The sequence below is a fragment of the Trichosurus vulpecula genome, chromosome 3, assembly GCF_011100635.1.
Source record: "Trichosurus vulpecula isolate mTriVul1 chromosome 3, mTriVul1.pri, whole genome shotgun sequence".
NCBI lineage: Eukaryota > Metazoa > Chordata > Mammalia > Diprotodontia > Phalangeridae > Trichosurus > Trichosurus vulpecula.
The window spans coordinates 126,789,310-126,812,398 of NC_050575.1; the positions used below are offsets into that span (position 1 = coordinate 126,789,310).

Consider the following 23,089-nt stretch of genomic DNA (forward strand, 5'->3'; position numbering starts at 1 on the left):
TTATTTCACCCATGTTTTGTACACTACATAGTCTTATCTTAAAGTAAACTTAAACAGCCACGCCCTACTATTATGTCAGTGATTCCGCATGTTGGTGCTGCAATGCCCCAGATGGAAAGAAAAGGTTCTTAGAAAGACTTGAAGATACCTTTTTTGACAAACATTTATTAAGTATATACTCAGTGCAAACCCTTGTACTTGGTACTAGAAGAATACGAGATTTGCCTCATAAATCTTATGGTATAGTAGAGAGATATGACACAGATAACTATGATATATGTTTGTTGCATTAGATAGGTATAAAAACAAGTGCATTTGGATGAGGGGAGGCACGGCAGAAGGAGTTTGGGTGGCATCAGGAGCCAAGAGGCTTCATAGGCAAAGTAGCATTTGAGTTAAGCTTTGAGGGATGGGTAGGGATTTGATAGCTAAGGAGAAAGGACATTCCAGGCTTAGGGAATGATTGCTCAAGCAAAGATATGAAGAGGGGAAGGCAGTAGTGTAGTCACTGTCTTTAGGTTTATTCAGATATTGCTTATGCATTTTCGTAGCAAATGTTTCTATGTTTGTATGTGTTTTCTCGCTTTCTTTTTGCAGACCTCCAAAGATGACCTGCTGCTGACAGACTTTGAAGGGGCTTTGAAGTTCTTTCGGGTTCAGCTTCCTAAGCGGTATCGCTCTGAAGAAAATGCAAAAAAGCTGATGGAATTGGCTTGCAATATGAAGGTAAAAAGTACTTACACATTTTAAGCTTTCCTTCCCTTTCCTCTGCTAGGTTTCACCTAAATGTCTTGATAGAAGTCTGTGAATCTTCCAAGAGAGCGCGTTGTTACTGAATCTATAATAATGGGATCATAGGCTTTAGAGCTGGAAGGGATCCGTAGAGTGTGTCTTATTCAGTGCCCTCATTTTTTGACAGATGAGAAAACTGAAGCCCAGAGGTTCTGACCAACAAGTCGTCTATTCGTCTCTTACATTTGTGTAACACTTTAATGATTTTCAGATTGTTTTCACATTCTTAACTTACTCAGTTTTCACAACATGTCTGTGCAAACAACTACTATACCTATTTTGCAGATATGGCATAGAAGGGTTCCATATCCAGTCTTCATCAAACATTTATTGAGCACCTCTTCAGGGTTGTACTCCATGCTGACTATTGGGGAGCAGTCAATGGAAAATGAAAATGTTCCCTAACCTTAAAATCTAGTTGGGGAAGAGTAAGATAAGTATGTCAATAATGTAATAGAAAATAGATGTATACCAGGAATAGTACAAACAGGTTGTTTATGAGAATTCATGGACAGGAGAAGGATCAAGCAGCATGGCTTAAAATGCCCTCCTTTTCTACCTCTCTGAAGAGAAATCAGTATAGCTGCATACATTAGCCCCTTTTGAATTCCCATTAACTTGAAACCCTTTGATAGTCTTAGTTTCCAGGAAGAATCCAAATAGAAGATGTCCCACATCACTGTTGTTAGATTTGGATTTAATCCATGGTAGGCAAGCTTGACTCAGGTGTATGGGTTAGACCTGGGTTAAGGCAAGTAAGTGAAGGCATATGACTTAGAGTTACTTCTTGTTTTGAAAGAGTTATTGTGTGAATGGGGAAAATGTCAGGTGAACTATATTTCAGCTTGCAGCTTTCACTGAGACAGTGTCAAATTTTAGGATTCTCTGTGAAACTGATTTCTATTACAAAATTCAACAAATTTGATTCAGTAAATATTTATTCAATACCTCCTATATGTGAAGCAATATCCTACACACTAGGGATACATAGACTAAAAAAAAGAGGAAACATTCCCTGCCCTTGGAGAGGTAGGGGATACAACGTGAATATCAGTATGATTTCAGAAAAATGGAGGATGGGAAGAGGTCATGGAGGGAGGTAGCTTCTGAACTGGGCCTTAAAGATGAAGATGAAGTACATACTAAACATGGGGAAGAGCTCACGCAAATATACAGAGGAAGGTGTCCTGTTGAGTTTGGAGAATAACTAGTGCAGGTTATCTAGAATATAGATTTAATAATGGGAGTTGTGTGAAATAAGAATGGAAAGGCAAGTGGGAGCCAGATTGCAAGAATATGAAATGCCAGATTGAGGGTTTTATATTTTATCCTTTAAACGGTGAGGAGCCATTGATGCTTTTTGAGCCTGGGAGTGACTTGTATAGAGGATGCTTTGGAGAAGGGAGAAACTCGAAGCAGGAAAACCCATTAGGAAGCTATCACAGTAGTTGTGTCTGGTGATAATGAAGGCCTAAGGTGGTAGCCATGTAGAGAGACAGAAAAGAAAGGATGTGAGAGATATAGGCAAAAAATCATTGGCATTGACCACTTACTGGTGAGAAATGAGGGAGGAAGAGCAGTTAAGGATGAGTCTGAGTTACTGGGAAAGAGTAATACTATCAACAGAAGGAAGAGCAGGTGTAGGGAGAAGATGAGACGTGGAATTTGAGGTACTGATTGAACACCTGAGAGATGTCCAACAGGCAGCTGGTAATGCAGGGGCAGTTCAGGAGAAACTGAAGCTGCATCTCTACATATATTTAGAGAAAGAAGTGGACCCTGGGCAAAGCCTTGTGAGACAGGACACCCGTGTTGAGGGGAGAGGGGCCTGAGAATAAGCGGTCAGACAGATGGGAGGAAAGCAGTATGATGGAAATCACTGAGTGAGATTTCATGTAAAAAGATTAGATCTTCAAATTTTTAGGGACATGGTATGGTGTGGTGGATTAAACTCTAGTCTTAGAGTGAAAGCCTTCTTTCTGCCACTTTCACTCACTGGTTATGTGACTATAGGCAAGCCATTTTCCCTGATGAGAACCCTCTAAAATAGAGACTTTTTACTTTTACTACCTTGCTCACAGTATTGTTCTGAAAGCAAGGCAAAAATGTAAACCATTCTTATTTGTTAATTGTGGCAATGAGACATCTTTATTAGCTACATTTAATACCAAAAATTTTTAGGCTACTGTAGGCAATCATTTGATTTCCCATACTCCATGCCCCTACAGGTCATTGTCTCTTGATAGAAAAATTTGGTTTAAGGAATCATGCTTGTCCTGGTTGGATTATTCTCAAGTGACTGGAATTGCACTGGCAGACTTCTTATAAAGTGCTAGTTGTTGTCATCATAATTATTATGTAATAATTGCTTAAATTTATATAGTGCTTTATGGTTAAAAAGCCCTTTAAATGAATTTTCTTATGTGATTCTTACAACAAATGTGTACATTAGGCACAGTTCTACAAGTAATAGTATAGTATCCCCCAGTTCACAGATGAGGAAATTGAGGTTCAGCAAAATTAAATGGCTGGCCCAAAACCACACAGCTGGCAATTGATAGACCTCAACAGGTCTTTCTTTCCCCTATACTATTCCATGTTGCCTCTCAGAAGAAAACTGCAGCATTCCCAGGGTACTTGGGAGAGAGAGAATGGAAGTTGTAATTTCACATCTTTATTGTATCACTAAAATACTTGTAGTAAAAATGTCTGATAATTTCTATTTTGCCATTTGACTCCCCAAAACCCTGAAGCAGTAAGTTATTCCCCACACTTACTTATCCTGGGATCATAGAATTTAAACCTGGAAGGGGCTTAAACATCTAATCTAAGCCCCCATGTTACAAATGAGAAAGCCAAAGTCCGGAAAGGTTAGACCTCATTCTTACCCAAAATCACATAGGTAAAAACCAGTAAAACCAGCCCCAAATCCCTTACTCTAATTCAGTATTCTTGACATGATGCTTTACTTACATGTGGCAGAATAAATATTGTGTTTAATATCCAAGAATAGTAAATTTAGTGGTTACTCAAAAACATCAAATGACTTTCTTTTATCTCTTGAATAAACTCCAAATTCTTCACCTTACATTTTTTAAATCCTTAAGTACTAAGCGTATTGCTTCTAAGACAACGGAAAGAGTTAGCCTGGTTTAATGGGATAGCTGGATTTGGAGTCAGAATATTCAAATCCCAGATCTGCTACTTTACTGTCAAGGTCAGCTTGGAGAAGCATTCCACTCCTCACATTGCGGAGCACTTCTGTGATCCCTCTGAACTCTGCATCTATAATCCTGTGAATATCATACACAGAGACAAGAAGACTAGAAACTGAGGGGCACATTTGAAGTACAGCAAGTTGTCTTATTTGGCTGGAGCCCAGGGTAAATGAAGAGAAGGAATCTGAGGGAAAAAATTTGAAAAATTAAGTTGGGGGCAAATCTTGGAAGACCTTGAATGTAAAGTTTTCTTAGTAACTAACTGTTTGCCATATTTGGTCTCACAGCTCGGGTCAGAGCAAAGACCTGAGTTCAGGGATTTATAGGAAATTTGGTACTCTGTAAACTAGTACAAGGATGAGCAATGCTACTCTGTGGCACAGCAATCAGACAAGTATACATACTACATAGCAATACAGCAAAGATTTAGCAATATACACAAGGCCAGTATCACTCCTGTGAGGCAGGGAGACATGTATTGTGGTAAAGATCTCAATGGGAGTATACATTTGCAGTGGAGTCTCAGCAGGAAAGGTTTATATCTTAAAGATGAGCTTGTTTGAAAACAGGTAAATGATGCCAGACAGAGGAAGGGGCATTCCTAATCAGACCAAGAAGTGATACGGAAATTCTCTGGGTAACTTATCAATACCAGGCTCAGCTAGAGGAGTTTCCTGAATGGGACCAGAAACTGGGTTAGGGCTTCAGTTGATAATCAGGGACCCCAGGATTAGGTGTTAGCATGCAGTGGGAGCCTCACCCAGTCAAGAGCCATGATCATTTACATGTTTCATAAAAGGTCAGGATGAGTCAGGACAGTGAAAATGCACAGGCTCTCTGTCATTGTTGATATATTTATGGCCATTAGAACCACTAAACCTGAGTGATTTCATATTGAAGTCTTTAAGCAGAATATTTCAAAAAAATCACAATTATCACACCATTAAATATACCAAACTCAAATTAAATACAATATTTATTTTGCCACAAGTAAATATGATGATAACATTTAAGAGGCTTACAAAATTCATTCTCCATGGAAAGTCTGTAAAGTACGTAGTACAAGTATTATTAACTCCTTTTAATAGATAAGGAAACTGAGGCTTAGAATAGTTGTATGACATGTCAAGAGTCAAACAGCTGGTAAGTTTTTGAATCCAGGACTCCTGAGTCCAGGTCTAGTTCTTTCCCCAGGAGTAATCTGACTAGTCCTGGCTTGATTTTTTCCATTGTGAGCATGAAGGGGGTAATTGATAGGACATAGGCATGTACAGAGTTTTTATAAGTCACACCTGAAAGAAACTAACAAGAAGATAACCACAGAGGTAGTCTGGAGCAAACACATGCTGGCTGCCAAAATCCTAAACTGGTATGTACCTACCACCCCTGTCTTTTTCTCTCGTTAGAATGGAGTATGTCATGCATTTGCTCTACGGTACAAATCCTGTCCTGTCACAAGAAATCTTTTTCTTTTTATGCATATGTACTTTTGAGCAGAAAAAAGCTTGATGTCAAATTTAATCAAGTATAAAGGAGGATGTGTGTGTGAGATATCAGTGTTTCAGTTTCTGACAGAAGGAATCAGTCTTTCTTGCGCAGATGATCACTTAACACCTGCTCCATTCAGGGCAGTAGATTGACTACAGATAGAAATTAGACATGATTTTAGCCCTTAAAGAACTACAGTAATGAGTTTTTTGGGAATCAGGAAGACAAGGACACAACAGATGCATTACAAAACATCACAAGTGCATAAGAGAGGAGGGAGGAGGGTGAGCTTCTAAGAGAGGGAGAAAGTCAGCCAGGTACATGAGAGCATTCCAAAATCCCTTGATCCTTATGAGCCATAGAACATAGCTCATCTTTACCCCTCCAGCTAAGTGGTCATCTAGCCTGCCTCCTGAGGAAGCCCTTTTCTGTTAGGAATAACTCCATGTGGTACTCACATTTCTGCCCAGTGGTGCCTGACAGAACAGTCCTTCAGCCTGACAGTTGTCCCATTGTGACTTGTCAGGACTGCCACTTCTTTACCTACGTGTCCTTGTACACTTCACGCTTCTCTAGGCCTCAGTTTACTCATTTAAAAAAAAATAAAGGGCATTAGTTGATCTCTAAGCTCCCTTCCAAGTTTAAAAATCCTTCCAGGGATGCAGCATGCTGGAAAAAGCCCTCGAGTCAGGAGAAATCCAGTTTTTTTAATTCTACCTCTGTTATTTATAACCTTTGTGACCAGGAGCAAAACAGCCAGTTTCATATGTAAAATGTAGATGATACTTTTAGTATTTGTCTCACATTATCTTTTTGATGGGGTTTAAATAAGGTAATGTATATACATCACTTTGTAAACATCAAAGTGCTGTGTAAATATAATCTTTATTATTAGCTTGTCCATTGTTATTCTCTAAATCCGGTCCTCTCACCAAACCATATGCCTTCCTCCAGATGTACTCTAGCTTGACATTGTCCCTCTGAAAATGTAATTCTTAAACTGCACATAATACTGCAGATGGATTCTGACCAGGGCGGTGGCCATTATGACTCCTTACCTCCATTGTCTACATAGGCTTTTATTGTTGTCGTTTCATTTCAATCATGTCTGATTCTTCATGACCCCATTTGGAATTTCCTCGATAAAGATACTAGGGTGGTTTGCCATTTCCTTCTGCAGTTTATTTTACAGATGAGGAAACTGAGGCAAACAGGGTGAAGTGACTTGCCCAGGGTCCCACACCTAGCAAGTGTCTGAGGCCAGATCTGAACTCAGGAAGAGGAGTCTAGTCCTGGCGTTATCCACTGTGTCACCTACCTGCCCCAGGCTTTTACTGATGCAGTCTAAAGGCCACCTACCTTCAGGATCAGATGGACATGGCAGGGAAGAAGGGAGAGAGAAAGGAGAAAGAACAACAGTAATAGTAATAATGGCATTTATATAACACTTTAGGGTTTACAAAGCCCTTGGCAAATAACATCTCACTGCGGCCTCACAAAAACCCTGGGAGGCAAATACTCTTACCTTCGTTTTATAGAAGAGAAAACAGAGGCCAAAAGGCTGAATCGTTTGCTGAGGGTCACACAGCTAATAAGTACTTGAGGCTGGATTGGAACTCAGGTCTTCCTGACTCCAAGGCCAGTGCTCTGTCCATTGCCCCACCAAACTGCCTAATGTGTTTTTACTGTTATGAGTAACATCTTTGGACTCTCTTCCATCCTTATCCATTCACAAAGCACAATTAAACTCCTATGGTGTCCTTTCCCAGAACCTTCTCCGTTTAAGATAAATCTCACAAGTGACTGTCAGCAAGAGGCCTGTTTTAGGGATCTGGTTTCTGAAATCCAAAAGGTTAATCAGGAAAAATGAAAAATGAATTATTAGTATTTGCTGTTTATACCTGACCATCTTATTGACTTTCCATTTCACTGGGATCGTACTGTCATGGTGAAGAACTATAACTGTTTTCAGGTCTAATCTGCAGACCCCCAGGACTGACTCAGAATCAAAAGTCTGCCGGCCAGTGGAACAAGTGTGGTCTTAGCTTTAATATAGAGGAGCCTGACAAGTCATGTTACAGTCTCCTTAATTCCTTTTCAAAGAGAGAAGAATGGGGGGGGGGGCGGGAAGAAAGATGTAATTCTTTTGAGAAATGCCATTTTTTAGTTACTGTTTTGGTTAGTAGTCTCTTTAGAGGTATAATTAGGAAAAATCATGAGAAAAGGTGGGTAACCTTTGGCAGATTATAGGGACCCATTTTATGTATCTCAGTATTGAAAATGGGAAGTTCTCACTGACTTAAGTTAGATGGGTCTTAAAGAGTAGTGTTGTTTCATGGGTTCTGAGGTATTAGGGCACAGAACTAGGACCAGTGATGGAAGTTACCAGTTTTGGCTCATGTTAACTAAAACTTTCTAACAATCAAAGATATTAAAAAGTGAAACAAGTACCTCTCTGAGGTAGTGAGTTCCCCATCACCAGAGGTCTTCAAGGAGAGGCCATATACTTGTCTGGAATGTTGTAGGAAGTCATAGGTAAAATTTGAAAGTCAGAAATAACCATGCAGCTCTGAGATTTTGTAATTCTTCAGTTTTAGATCTGGAAGCTAAGGAATCTAGGTCATGTGGTGAATTCATTGCTGCATGCTTCTCACTAGGGGGAGCCTTATCCCTGGTTTTCCCCCCACATGCCATCATCTTGCAAGACTAATAGCAAGCTACAGCAAGAATTGTGTTCTGGCCACAGTTCTAATTTGTTTGCATTTATTTTCCATTCCTCCATATTGATCTGTTAGGATTGTTTATCCATTTACCAACTATACAAGTGCTTTACATAGGTGCTTTCTCTGGGTATCACTTAGAAATTCAATAAATACTCAGCCATTGGCCTTAAACCACAGTAGATCAGGGTTTAAAGCTGACCTATGCCTTAAGCTTTGTGGCCTCCCCAGAAGTGTTTAATGGGTGTCTTCCTACAGCCTAGAACCAAAGCAATGTTCTTTTCTTGGCTGACACTGCTTGGGCAGAATCCAAGACTCCATTAATAGAAGTTCTAATTGAGGCAGGTCTAGATAGTAGCAGCAGCACTGGGTGAGAGGAGTATGTAGAACGTTACCACCCTGTGGCACCATTTCACATTTCTGTAGCACTATACCATTGACAAAGCAATTTTCCTATGATAGTCTTGTGAGATAGATAATCCAGGTATTATATCCATTTAACAGATGAAGAAATTGAGGCTCCTAGCAATAAAGTGTCAAGGATAGTTCCTAGCAGGGCAAGGACTCCAACCCAAAGACTCTCAGCTCCAAGTCAAAAGTTCATTCCATTACACCACACCTCACTATGTCCAAATCAAATATCCGCTGGGTGGAAAAAAGATTGAATAGACATGAATCATGGAATGATTTATGACAGCAAATCAAGTGCTAAGTTTTATGATATGTAATTAACATAGAAATTCAAAGAAAGGTAGTAGTATTTTGAAGAGGCAATCAAAGATTGTTTCACCCACCACATGCCTTTGCGTTGGCCGTTCCCTAACTGGGTGTTCCCAGGGTTCCCTTCTCTGTACTTTGATTTGATGGCTCCACCAGCTCTCATAAGTTTAACTATCTTCTCTATGCATATGACTCCAACACACTTCACCAGTGTTGGACTTTGCAGACAGAATGTCCCATAGATATCTCAAACCCAACATGTCCAAAACAGAATTCATTATCTTTTCCCCAAAACCAACCCCTATCTGAACTTATTTCTGTTAAAGTCAATAAAGAATTAAAGGGAATGAATATAGGCCATGGGTTAGAGAATCACAGAGTTAGAAGAAAAGACATATGGAGTGACACGCAGGTAACAAGGATTCAAATCCAGCACCTTAGCTAAGGTATCATGCTGCCTACTTGGAAGAAGCAAAACAGAAAAAAAAAGAGTTATGTTGAAGTTTTTCTACATTTACTTAAAGCTAGGAGATAATGATATGTCTTTGATAGCACAATGGAAGCAGCCAGTGGAGAGGTTAAATGTAGTGGAGAAGGGAGGAGAGGTATATGAAAACAGCCAACTCCTATAACACAAAAAGGGATAGGATTCAAAGTGGAGGTGGCATACCCAGAGGGTATATATGTCTTACAGGGTTGGTTGAAGTTATTATGGTTAAAGCAAAAGTGTCAGGAAAGAAATCTCATGAAGTAAACCAACTCCTTTTAAAATGAAAGTGGAAACCCTACATTTAATTACACTTAGTAGGTCAGAATACTCAGACTCTTGCTTATACAATCATCCTGATGTCATCTCCTCCAAATTAAAAAAACAACAGCAATAAGCATTTTTATAGGAGGATTCCTAGGCTGGCCAAAATTCATCTTCCATTTGCACCTGAATATCACACAGTCTCAAGTTGGGACGTGAACGTAGTGTCCAGCATATCTAACAAGTGGTCATCCAGCCTCTACGTGACAACCTTGAGTCAGTATTGTGGAACGTCCTGCAGCGTCCCTTCCACTTTGGGAAAGCTCTCATTGTTGATCTCTTATTATGGTGATCCAGAATTTGCCCTCTAAAACTTGTACCCATTGCTCCTAGTTCAGCCCTCTGGAGACAAGCCAAGCAAGTGACAGCTCTTCAGATACTTGAAAACAGTCATCACACATTGTCCTAAGTTTTCTTATCGCCTCACATCTGGACTATTGCAGTAGCCTTCTGGTTGATCTTCCTGCTTCAAGTCTCTCCCCATTCCAGTCCATCCTCCACTTAGCTGCCCAAGTGAACCTGCTAAAGGTCACATCTGACCATGTTAGCCGCTCTTCTCCCCGCCGTCCCCCTTTCTCCTCCATTCACTAAACTCCAGTGACTCATTATTGCCTCCAGGATCACACATTTAAAATCTTCTGTTTGGCTTTGGAAGCTCTCCATAACCTGTTCCTTTCCCACCTTTCCAGTCTCTTTTCACCTTATCCCTCTAACCCCCTCCACATTGTGTGATACAATGATGCTGGACTCCTTGCTATTCCTTGCACACTGCACTCCATTTTCCAGCTTTGTGGCTTTTCGCTGGGTGTGCCTCTTGCCTAGTATTCTCTCCCTCCATACCTCTACATCCCGTAAGTCCCAGTTAAAAGCCTCGCTTCTGCAAGAAGCCTTTCCTAGGCTCCCTTAATACTAGTCATCCAATTTACCCTATGTGTATCTTGGCCATAGGCAAACATTTGCATGTTGTTATCTTCATTAGAATGTCAACTCCTTGAGACAAGGACTCTTTTTTGCCTTTGTATCTCCAGCGTTGGTGGAGTATCTGGCCCATGTTGTTGTTCAGTCGTTCAGTCATGCCTGACTCTTCATGACCACATGGACCACACCATCCGTGAGGTTTTCTTGGTAAAAATGCCGGAGTAGTTTGCCATTTCTTTCTCCAGTCCTGGCCCATAGTAAGAGCTTAATAAATGTTTGTTGACATGTTGACTGACTCCAAGGCAAATATCCCCACATCTTTCAACGAATTTTCTTATGGCATAGACTCCAAATGTCCTACTGTCCTAGTTACCTTCCCCTGGACCTACTACAGTTTGTCAATGCCCCTGCCAAAATAAAGCACCCAAAAGAATTGAACATAATATTCCAGATGTGATTTGGCCTGGACAGAGGAGAGTAGGACTCTCATTTTCTTTGTTCTGGACACTACACTTTGATAGTTACAGCTTAAGATCATGTTAGCATTTTGGCTGCTATGTCTAATTGTGGACTTGAATTGAGTTCCCACTTCACAAGAATTTCCATATCTTTTTTTTGCAAGAACTATGTGCATATGTTATTTTCTGATGTGTCTGTATATTTATCCTTTGATCTCTCACAGATTAGCCAGAAGAAGTTGAAAAAGTATGAAAAAGAATATCATACTATGAGGGAGCAGCAAGCCCAGCAGGAAGACCCCATTGAACGATTTGAGGTATTGTCCCAAGGAATTCACTGTAAAATCCAGTCCAGTTGCTATGCCTTGTAATTCATTTTATAAAATTGTGCCTGGTTTGTCTTTCAAATCACAACTAAAATTGTTTCCAGAGTTCGCTGTTTCTAGGTTTAGGTTTCAGATTAAGCTTTCAAGTATCTATTTAGCAAAGCAAAGGAAACAGCCAATAGCTCTGAATCTTAGAATCCCCTGACCTTCCTCTCATAGTTAAGTAATAATAAACAGCTGCTTGACCAACGTCACTTAATTATTTCTTTCTGGAAGTAGAAAATTGGAAAAGGGAAGTGGTTCTTGTTCTTAGGAATCATTCCAGGATAAGGCAGATATCTGACAGGACCCCCAGAAATGAATTTTTATTCACAAAATGTTTTAGTGGTTTTCCCAGAACAAGTTGTAAGAAACTTTTCCTTTATGCCATTTGTGTGTTCATATCTCCTCACCTCCCAGCGGGAAAACAGGCGCCTCCAAGAAGCTAACATGAGGTTGGAGCAAGAAAATGATGACCTTGCCCATGAGCTAGTGACCAGCAAGATTGCACTGCGTAAGGACCTGGATAATGTAAGTCTGACCAAACTTTCTAACTTTTGTGGAATCAGCATAAAGGCTTAATACATTTGATTTCTGGGTTGTTTTTTTTTATCTTATCTAAATCCTCGAATGACTTCTTACTAGAAACTGTAACAATTTTTCTACTTATCTACTTATCTAGGAGCAGTTAAATTCCTTCTCCTAGCTCAGTTTGAAAATATTACATCATTTATTCCCAGGATACATCCCTTTGGAACTTAAGTTCACCCCATCTCCCTGCTTTGCCCACAATATGTGTACCTAACCTTGCTGCCTATTCTCTGACTTTTTTATGTATTGTTTTTTGGTTTCACATTTTTTTACCAGTAAAATTTGTCAGTACTTAAAAGGATCCATTATTTCATTAGCTTAAGTGCTTCTACTGCTGTACATCATAATACTTCTACACCTTAGTTACATAATCATCATGAGTTAATATGGGGAAAAAAATCATTACCTGGTGGCCATCCTTCTATCTCAAGCCACCATTTATCTATACTGGTCCTTGGATGACAGACACACCATCTATTCCACATCCACACCTTGCAGGGTCCTACCAAAGCAGATATTGCCTTGGGGACCTTAAGGAACTTAAATCAGCACTGGCGGAGACTCTAGGTTTGAATTATTAATCACAATTATCTCCTGAATTCCTTCCACACTGGTGGCTCCTAGGGATGAAAAATACTTAGTCCACTCTTTATCCTGCCTGTTATATGCTGATTAAATAAGGGTTTCCAACAGAACTGCAACCAACTGCCCTGCCAGTTTGAAATTTGCTCTAGTAGTTTTTCTTGGCAAGATGTAGACTTTACCTTTCCTCTCCCCTCTGTTTTTGCAGCATCTTCCACTGGTGGCACTTCTGGCACTGTGATAGTCCACATATAGCGAAAACTCCTCTGGAAAATAGGAGCTATTATGATTGTAGACATAGTTACAGAATTGTAATTTCTAGAATTACTTTTATACTCAAAGTGGATCCTTAGCAACCTGGAGCTTCAAGGAAAGAAGCCTGGGGAAACCCATGTGTGTTCCTTGTACCAATAGTTGGAGGCCCTCAAATAGTAGCTGCTGCTGTGGTTGTTCTGTCTTGTTAACAGCCTGAAGCAACATCTGCATGGAGCCGGGGGAGACAAATTGTGTTGGCAAGACTGAATTTTCCTCAGTACTTTCAGTGGTGGGATTTGCAGTGTCACTAGGCCACAGGATGTTGCTTCATATGTCAAGATACTACCCCCTAGTTTGAGGTTGTGGCTGATTGGGTTAATTTCCCGTATGATGATCCCGACCTCTGTACCCCGAGAAGGAGAAACGTTTCTTGGACTTCTGCCTTGTCTAGTGAGTGGTGTGAGGGGGTAGCAGGTCAGTAGTGTGTGGTTAGGGAGGCCAAGGAGCAGGCTGAAGAGCCTCAGGAGAGGCCCTGAACTCCCTGAACCAATGTCCTCATTTGTAAATATGGGGAGGACTTAGACTTATCCAGGTTTACAGAGCACTTTTTCTCTTTTTGATTCCTCATTAGTACTCCTATTTTGCATGAGGAAGTTGAGGTTCAGATATGTGAAGTGATTTTCCCAGGATCATGCAGACAGTAAGAGTAATGACCCTCTGACCCCAAGACCAGAGCTTTTCCCACTATATCCCACAATGTCAGTCCCAAAGCAGTTTATATGCATCTCTAATTATTATTAACATTCATGGTGGTGTTCTTTCTTGTTCCCTGAGTATGTGGGCTTTGCCTCTTAGATATAAGAAGGAGTTTATCATTTGGCTCCAGCTGGAGGTAGCTTGAGCCATTGTGTGTTGGCCAGAAATTGACAGTCTAATGGTAACATTACCATCCCACCAGCTTAAAAGTAACTTGAGGACTTTGTTCTTGACTTCTGTGCCAAAGAAGTGTTTTTATACTTCAGGTTTTTATATTGATCCCAAGAGGGTGGTATTACTTTTAGACAATGACTTTCAAACTTTTCCTTCCATTGCTATAAAGAAGGAAATAAAGCAATAAACCATCACCAAAAAAAAAAAAAATAAACCAAGTGATTTTCCATTCCTAGCATCCCATTCACAGAGTCCGGTTAACAATATTCCACTACATGCATGATCTCATTAGTGTATAACAGTAGTGTCTCACTTACATCATAAGGATTTCAGTTTACAAAGCACACAGGATAGGTTGCCTTCGACAGCATTTGAGGGAGTACCTACATAAACCAGATCCTCACCAGCCAGTAACAGTCATGAGGAACGTCGGACCTACTTTAAACATGAGGAAACTAAGGCTCAGAAAGGCTAATTAATTGGCTGGTTTGTAATAGAGTTAAAGAGAGTCATCCATCAGAAGTCATCTGTGCAAAGTCGGTGTGAGCTGGTTTTTATGTGAGACTGAATGAGAAATAGAAATGATCCCTAAAATAACCCAAATACTCTGACAGAATGATCATTCATCTCGGACCCAGAGACATCATAGCGAGTGAGACAGAGGGGCATGTGCCTGAACTCGTGGCTTTCCTCACGTCAGTACCACGTCCCATCGCTCTTCTCCAGCCGCTCAAGATGAGGAGCATTGAAGAGTTGGAAGAAATCTCTCAACGCTGATTCTTACTGAAGTCTAAAGCTAAAAGGACAGCAACCCGTGTCCCCCAAAATACATGTATTCATCCTTCCCGTGTATTGAGAGGAGAAACTGAGCTCCTCTCACTTTTTTAAGCATAATTCAGTCAGTGGGATCTCAGAACCATTTGGAAACTAGATGGGTTCTCTTACAAGATGATCTGGTTTCCTTGGTACTCATGTCAGTCAGTGCTTCTGTCTCCTCTCTTCTCCCCACTCCCTTATATCCAAAAGATAGAAAATTGACTAGCTGACAGTAAGGATTTCTGGGATTTTCCCCCATTAGCAAAATTATCTTCCATCTTTTTTGTTATTTCTTTCTCATTAGTCTCTGAGGAGGAAAGGCACTGTGAATATAGTAGAAAGATCCAGATTCATATCCAAAGTTCATATCTGTCACTGCGTTACGCAGGTCAGGTAAGCTCTGTGAGTCTCAAGTTTCCTCTTTGTAAAAGAGACTTATATGACAGGACCAATGTAGGGAAAGTATTTTGTAAACCTTCAAGTGCTGTAAAAATTTGATTTGTTGCTATTTGGCTTTTTCCTTGAATATCCTTAAAAGCCTTAGGACAGTAATGAGTCTGCATCTGTGCAATGTATAAATTGATTCTTGGGAGCTGTCATTTTTTGGTACAGTGCCAACAATGTATGCTTGTCTCTCTGAGAGAAGAACAGTTTTATGTTACTGGGATGGGGGAAATTGCTTTCATTGATCTGAAGGTTTTGGTGTTTGTTTGTTTTTCTCAAGGCAATCAGCAGTTGAAGTTCTCTTTTCAGTAAGCATCTTGTTGGGGTTTTTTTTTTTTCATCCTCTGAATGGACTCACCAAGATCTGCCTCTGATATTTAGAAAAGGGACTTGTGGCTATGCTACCAAGAGAGAAGGAAAAAGCGTTCCCTTCCAACATGGGTACTATCATAGTCCTCCCTCATCAGCACTCTGACTCCAGTGGGATGCTATGAGAGTCTGACTTTGGAGTCTACATGTTATTTTAGAATGCTCATCTTGCCAGGCTTTATGTTCCAAAGGTCATGATTATTTCTTTATGTTTCTCCTCACATTCAACTGAGCTTTTATCTAAGCAAGTTTACTGAACACTAGAAAGGAAAGTGGGTTTCAGTGGTCCAGGTCATGACAAACATTTCATGATGAAATTAGTCAGGCAGTTTTCAATATTTCTTATGTGAGGAAGGAAAAGTATTGGGTCTGTAGTGCAAAACAGACCAAAACTTTGTCATTTTGGCTGATGTTTCCTTGATTTCAGGTTCTCTTCATTTCCTGTTCAATTATAGTTTGCATCCTGTGATGATTTCTCTGTGCTTCTTAACTCTCACTCACCTCTCATGTATTGTTGCCCAGTTCTATTTGCATCTCCATAATATAACTTGCATCTGGCACCTTCTCTTTCACCACTGCTAGACTTTTGCAGTAGTTCACTAATAGGCCTTTCTATTTGACTCTTCCCACTCAAATGGAACCTCCATTTGTTATTAGACCAGTCTTCATTATGTAGAGAAAGAGCTGACCATATCATTTCTCTGCTCAAAATTTTTTAGTGCCATGCAGTTCACATTGAAATAAAGTTCAAACTCCTTTGTCTGGCATTCAGAGACCTGCACAATCTGGCAACAGTCCTACCTTTCCTGTATTATTATTGCCAAGTAATCCACCACATATTTGATGTTCAAGCCAGATTCTACTTTCATCCTCTTCCAATAGGTGCAAATACAGTTTGTAGTCCAGTTGAAGAAGGAGCCTTTCTCTCTTACATCCTTAGTAATTTTCAGCCTTTATACAAAGGCCTATAACTTTTAGGCTCAATTTCTCATGATAATAATTTTTTCTGATGTGATAAAACTTGTTCAGTGATTCATTCTGGTGTCAGCTCTTGAATATCTGCCTGCAAAGTTCTTATTTTCAAGCATAATCTTAGAACGTAAAAAGATACGAGTTTTTACCCAGGGAAATGAGTGGGAACTGAAAAGTCCCAGATCCTTTCATGATCAGATGGAGGAAATCAGCAGAACAAGGGAAGTCATTCCTGGATGATGAGGAATGGAGCCATTCCTTCACTAGGCAAAAGTCGAGCAAACTTTACTTTGCACAGAGGCAGAAAGCCTGGGATCTAACCCTTGCCTCTCCACTAAGCAGCTGTGCAGCCTTCAGCAAAAGGTGCTACGTTCTCCTTTCTTGGGTTCCATTTCCCTGTCTTTAAATCGAATGCTAAATGATATGATTCTTCAGCTCTAACTTTACAAGAATCTTTGACAACCCCTAGTACAATATGTCTCTGTTGCAGGCTGAGGAAAAGGCAGATGCCCTAAATAAGGAGCTGCTGATGACCAAACAGAAGCTGATCGACGCAGAGGAAGAGAAAAGGCGACTAGAAGAGGAGTCTGCTCAGGTGACTGGTGCCTCGGGCCCCCAAACTCCCTCTTCTCCTCCTCCCACTCGCCCCCAGCCTTCCTGGAAAGCAAAGGGGTGTGGGAGCAGTATAGGGTAGAGCAGAGAGCATTGAATCTGAGGACAAGATTCAAGATTCAAGTCCTGCCTGGGCTACTTAGTGGCTATGGATGCTTGGGTAAGTCACTTCTCCAGTGTTAGCTTCAGATTTCCTCATCTGTGAAAGGAATGGGGTCAGGTGCTTTCCAAGGTCATGTCTAGCTCTGACATTCTGTATTCTAAATATCCCTTGTTTCAAAATCTTGTCTACCCTTCAGAATCTAGCTCTAAGCTTCCTCTCAGGTGTTACTCTACACTCTAACATTCTGTCGTACTATAACTGAGGACTGAAAGGAAATCATAGAGGGCAGGCGCTGTATTTCCTGTTGGCGTGGGAAAAACCTCTCTCCGAAGGCTCTATTTATTTACTGCTTAAAGCCTAATGGTCCTTAATAATTACAACTGGAAAGGGGACGGTAGGTGAGTGTCCATTCTTTCATATGGCGAGAAAGAATTACTATAACCCAATGTTTGCTTCTCTAGAGCCTTGACATGAAGCAGTAGACTAGGAGTTTTCAGAACTAGACTAGGATCCTAGCTCTATGAATGATTTTGGCTGATCTTGGGCAAGTCTCACCCCAACCCTCCAGGCCTGTTTCATCCATAAAATTTAGGCTAAGTGATATCTAAGGTTCCTCCTAACAGTGGCATTCCTGATTCTGTGACAGGTACACAGAAAGGTAGATGGTAGGCATCCTTGATGACCTGGCTGAGGACCCATTGCTCTCTTATGGATGTTTGATACCAGCAGTACAGCTCACAGCCCCTGTGTCTTCTCCTGTGTTACTCTATTCATGGCCTCCCATAATCCGATTGGGCAGGGAGGGGTAGTCAGTCCACCAGATATACTGAGGCCTTCGTGAAGGGTCTTACAATTGCATGTGTACACAAACAGCACTCAGGCTGTCAGCTTCTTCAGCCTACTCCTGCATGGCTGTCCCATCTTTTCAGATTGCATATCTCATGGAAAATCAATCTTGTATACCACTTCTTATGTGTAAGTTAAAATTTGTTTACTCTGAAAAACTTCAGAGGTCACCCTCAGGCAGATGGGCCAGAACATTGTACAACTAATTGGTAAGTATCTTTTGCTACTCATCCTCATTCTTGGCTGTTTCTTCACTTACTAGCATCTCCTGAGAATCCAGAGAAGAGGAAAGAAATGAAGTACCAGCCTCATTTTATCTACCCCTTAGAACTTGATGTTTACAGCCGAACAGAGCTAAAAAAAGACAGCCCATGGGCCATTGTAGATGATGTCCAAAACCTGAAGCAAAGTTTTGGGTTTTCTGTATTATCCCAACTCTTCCCATCCCCTCCCAATGGATTTCCCCCTGTGGCATCCCCACTCTTTCACTTATTTTCAGTCTCTCCTTCTCTATTGGCTCCTCTCTACCACCCACAAGGATATCCATCCTCCACCATCATCAAAAAACCTCCACTTGATCCTTCTTCCATCCCCATGAAACATCATCCCATATCTCTTCTATCTCTGGTTGCCAAACTTGAAAAGGCCATCTACAATATGTTCCTCCACTTTCTTAGGTCACTCTTTTCTTAACCCCTTTACCATCTGGCTTTTAACCTCATTATTCCACAGGAATGAGCGCATCATTCTTCTCTCTCCAAAGTCACCACTGATTTCTTAGTTGCCAAATCCCATCTCCTTTTCTCAATCCTCACTTTCCTTTATTCCTCTTCAGCCTTTGTCATTGTGCATCACCTTCTTCTCCTTGATACTCTCTTCTCTCTAGGTTTTTGGGACACTGCTCTCTTCTGGTTCATCCACATGTCTGATCACTCCTCATTCTCCTTTGCTGGATCCTTATCCAGGACACACCCTCTTACCATCCCCTTACATCCTTGTCCTACAGGAATCCTTCCTGGGCCGCCTTCTCCCTCTGTACTATTTTACTTGGTGATCTCATCAGCTCCTGTAGATTTAATTATCTCTATCCTGATGGTTCTCAGACCTATTTCTTCCCAGCCTCTCTGATGACCTCCAGTCTCACCTCTTGAAATGTCTCTTAGAAATTTCAAACTATATCCAGTAGCCATCTTAAACTCAACATATCCAAAACCAAACCCATTATCTTTCCCCCTAAACCCTATACCCCTCCTAACTTCCCTGTTACTGTCAAGGGCAACACTATCCACCTCATCGCACCGGTTTGCAAACTAGGTGTCATCCTAGACTCCTCACTACCTCATATCCAAGCTTTTGCCAAGGACGACCCATTTCATCGCTATGCTATCTTTCAAATATACTCCCTTCTCTTCTCTGATGCTGCTTCCCACCCTGATGCATGTTATATTCTCACATTATATATGATGATGTTATATTCTCACATTTAAATTATCACAATAGCCTGCTGGCCATTGGTCTGTCTGCCTCAAGTCTTTCCCCACTCCAGTCTATCCTCCATTTAGCCACCAGTGATTTTCCTAAAGCATAGGTCCAACCTTGTCACCCTCCTACTCAGTAAACTTCAGTGGCTCCCTCTTGCATCCACAATCATATATACAAAATTCTCCCTTTGGCATTCAAAGGCTAGGATAACCTATTACCACCACCACTTTTCCAATCTCCTTATTATCTTACTCCCCAATACGTACTCTTTGATTCAGTGACATTCACCTCCTTGCTCCTCCTTGAATACGACACTTCATTTCTTGGGTCTGGCCATTTTCTGACTTTCTCTCTTGTCTCAGAATGCTCCCACTCCTCATCTTCACCTGCTGGCGAAATCCTTCTAAAGGAAACTTTTCCCACTGTTTCTTAATTTTAGTGCCTTCTTTCTTATTTTTCCTATTCTGTTTTTCCTCTATAGCTTGTTTGGACATATCTGTTTCCCCCATGAGTTTCTGAGTTCCTTGAGGACAGGGACTGTCTTTTGCAAACCCTCTCTGTACCCTAGCATTTGATAGGCATTTAATAAATGTTTATTGACCGACTGAGTGTGGTTTGAGCTAATCAGTGCTTTCCCCTCTACTGACTTAAGGAGCAGGATAGCTGGCTATACCAAAAGCTGAAAATAATAACACCCATTTCCAGAGTGTTTGAAGGTATGTGATAGCTTTTTTAACCACAGACCTTAGGTAGTGGAAGTATTATTACCATCACTATGATTAGTGACTCATTCATAGAGAGCTTTAACATCTCCACAGTGCTTTCCCCCCAAATCCCTGGATGTAAAGAAATGCAATCATCATCTTCGTCTCCATGTTACAGGTGAGGACACAGGAGCCCAGGGATACAAAGTGGTGGTCCCTTTAGGCTCCATAGTGGGCTTTGGACTCAATCCCACATCCTCTTTCTCCAAGACTAGGGCTTTCTTCTCTCTAGAGTCCTGCAGAAGAAGCACCCAGTTTGTGGTGGCGGTTATATTTCAGGACTTTGTTTATTCCCTTTTTACTTTTTTCCTGCAGCTGAAAGAAATGTGCCGCCGGGAGCTGGACAAGGCGGAGTCTGAGATTAAGAAAAACAGCTCCATCATTGGTGATTACAAGCAGGTAAGTGCCGCTGGTCCACTGATGCTCCCTTCTTCTCTAAAGAATATTGGCAGATGTCTTCCTAGGGGACACATTCCTCTCTGCACTCCCCACAAGCCCTTAATAACAACTCCTATTTCTACATACTTTGAGATTTCCAAAAAGCTTTCCTCACAACAGTCCTGTTAGGCAGTTTTTACTGTTATCTCCATTTTAAAGACAGTGAGACTGAGACTCAGAGGGGTTAAGTGACTTGTCCTAGGTAACACAGCTAGTTAGTGCTGGTACCTGAGATTCAAACACAGGCCTGTTAACTCTAAATCCAGTGCTCTTTGTACTACTGTTCTTTGCTGTCTCAGCTCATAAACTCTTTACCCATCTCTGTTCTGTTAACACTGGTTACACACACGTCTGGGATAGACTCTTAGAATGTGACACTTTGTCACTGCCAGACACTGTCTCTTCCCTCTGGACTGGCTTTATTTATATGATTATATAGTAGTAGTTGTCTCTCCCTTTGCTGCGCCTCCTCATTCAGCTTTATATGTTTAGCATCTCCTCAGGGATCATCTAGGCCTTGCCCTCAGGGGACATGAGAGTCGTGTTAACACAACTAAGGGAACTTACATTTTGAATGTCCCAACTTTTGTCTCCCTCATGTCACCCCCAAATAGCAGTCATCCTCCCCCCAAAATTATCCCTGAATGTTCTACTGCACCTTTGGCCTTAAGTGAGTCATAAGCTTAGCTTACACAGATGATTGTACTGCTTCAAGTGTTTCATGCATTGTGTTCCCTTAGATTTGTTCCCAGTTGAGTGAGAGATTGGAAAAGCAGCAGTCAGTGAATAAAGCAGAAATTGAGAAAATTCGGGTAAGTGGCTTTCTTTAGTGTGTTGGTACAATTTGCTTTTAATTTAAGGCAAAGAATTTCTGAACTTTGTTTGCAGTACTTTAATCATTATAAACTATTAGGCAGGACTTCTCATGGGGCAGGACCATGAATGTTATAATGCCCTTGGGGAACAGAATCACAAAATGTTAGAAGAGGAATAGACCTGAGAACATAACATGTTCAAACCCAAAACACACTGTTCAAGATGGAAACAACTTTAGACTCTAGAATGGCAGCAGTTAGAGGGGCCCAGCTGGATTGATCAAGTCCAATTCCCCTAACAGATTATGACCCTGAAGCTTAGAAACACTAAGTTGTCCATGGTCTCAGAGCTGATAAATGTCAAGAGCCAGAAGCAGAACTTAGGTTTTATGCTTTCTCTCGAGTTCTTTCCTACCTGGTAAAGACTTATCTTTCTTTTCTACTGGATTAGCAGTCAGGGAACTGTTTAACTCCCAGCTCTGTCAGAAATTCACTGTGTGACCTTAAATAAGTCACTTCCCTGGTTTCCTCATTTAGCAAAAGAAGGGTTTAAACTAAAGGACCTTTAAGGCCCCTTCTGGTTGTAATTTCTTTGACAAGTCAAAAAAGATCATTTCACATAAGGTGGGGTCATTTTGTCGAACTCAAAAGGACATTACATTGTTCTGTTACATCAGACATGATTATTAGAAATTCCTCATAAAAATGGAACCTGTTACTAGTGTATGTAGAAGGACCATATTGTGTGTGTGTGTACGTACGTACATACACACGCTGTATACATATGCATCTCTCTCTCTCTTTCTCTGACAAAGAGATAATGTGGCCTGGTGAGTACTTGCTGGTGCTCACATTGTATTTTGTAGAGCCATCAAGAACTTAGAGTCACCTCCATACCAAAGGGCATAGGAAGAAGACCCTTGCTGAGGAAAAATTGACAAGTTTATTAAATCACGGTACTGATTTTAGGAGATTTAATAAATTGGGGATTCCTCAGTTGACTGCTTCCTACAAAGCTGCACAGTCATAAAGAGGGGTGCTATTAAAGTCAGGAAGACTCATAGAACCTCTGAGTCCTACAGGCCTCAGGGCTGTGGCCTAACTCAGAGGTGAACAGAAACACTCTCTAAAATATTGCTGACAACGGGTCATCTCCATGCAAATCACAGATCTGGAACTGAAGTCTTTCTTCTGGTCTCCAGCTCTTTGATCTTAGTTGGGTCACTAGTTAGGTCTCTTTGTTTTGTCATCTGTAAAATGAAGGGTTTAGACTAGATTACCACTGAAGGGCTTTCTAGCTCTAAATCTGTGATCCTGCAAGATTCTGTGCTTTGCAATTCCTTCCAGCCTTAAAATTCACAAAGTATTGATCTGCAGATAAATGCTGCCCAGTAAGGGTTAGTAACAGCTTTGTTGTCCCAGCTTAGCAGCCAGTCAGCTGTGGGACATGCTGGGCCACCTCTCTTTGCAGCTTGTTTTCATTATTCTGCTTCACCTGCAGAATTTGGAAATTCAGGCCTTAATTTAGTTTAGGTTCCAAGTGTATGACTGATTGATCATATCTGAATCCAGTGTTACTT

General features: G+C 40.9%; 1 protein-coding gene across 3 annotated transcripts in view; it reads left to right on the top strand.

Moving 5' to 3' along the window:
• The window catches only part of RABGAP1 (RAB GTPase activating protein 1), a 217,344-nt gene that overhangs the window by 188,774 nt on the left and 5,481 nt on the right, over positions 1-23,089 (top strand). For all 3 annotated transcript variants that reach the window (XM_036748848.1, XM_036748847.1, XM_036748849.1), the window contains 6 exons: positions 598-726; positions 11,350-11,442; positions 11,911-12,021; positions 16,940-17,044; positions 20,572-20,655; positions 21,435-21,506. In XM_036748848.1, the coding sequence (XP_036604743.1) occupies positions 598-726; positions 11,350-11,442; positions 11,911-12,021; positions 16,940-17,044; positions 20,572-20,655; positions 21,435-21,506 (594 nt within the window). The remainder of the gene's footprint in view (positions 1-597; positions 727-11,349; positions 11,443-11,910; positions 12,022-16,939; positions 17,045-20,571; positions 20,656-21,434; positions 21,507-23,089) is intronic.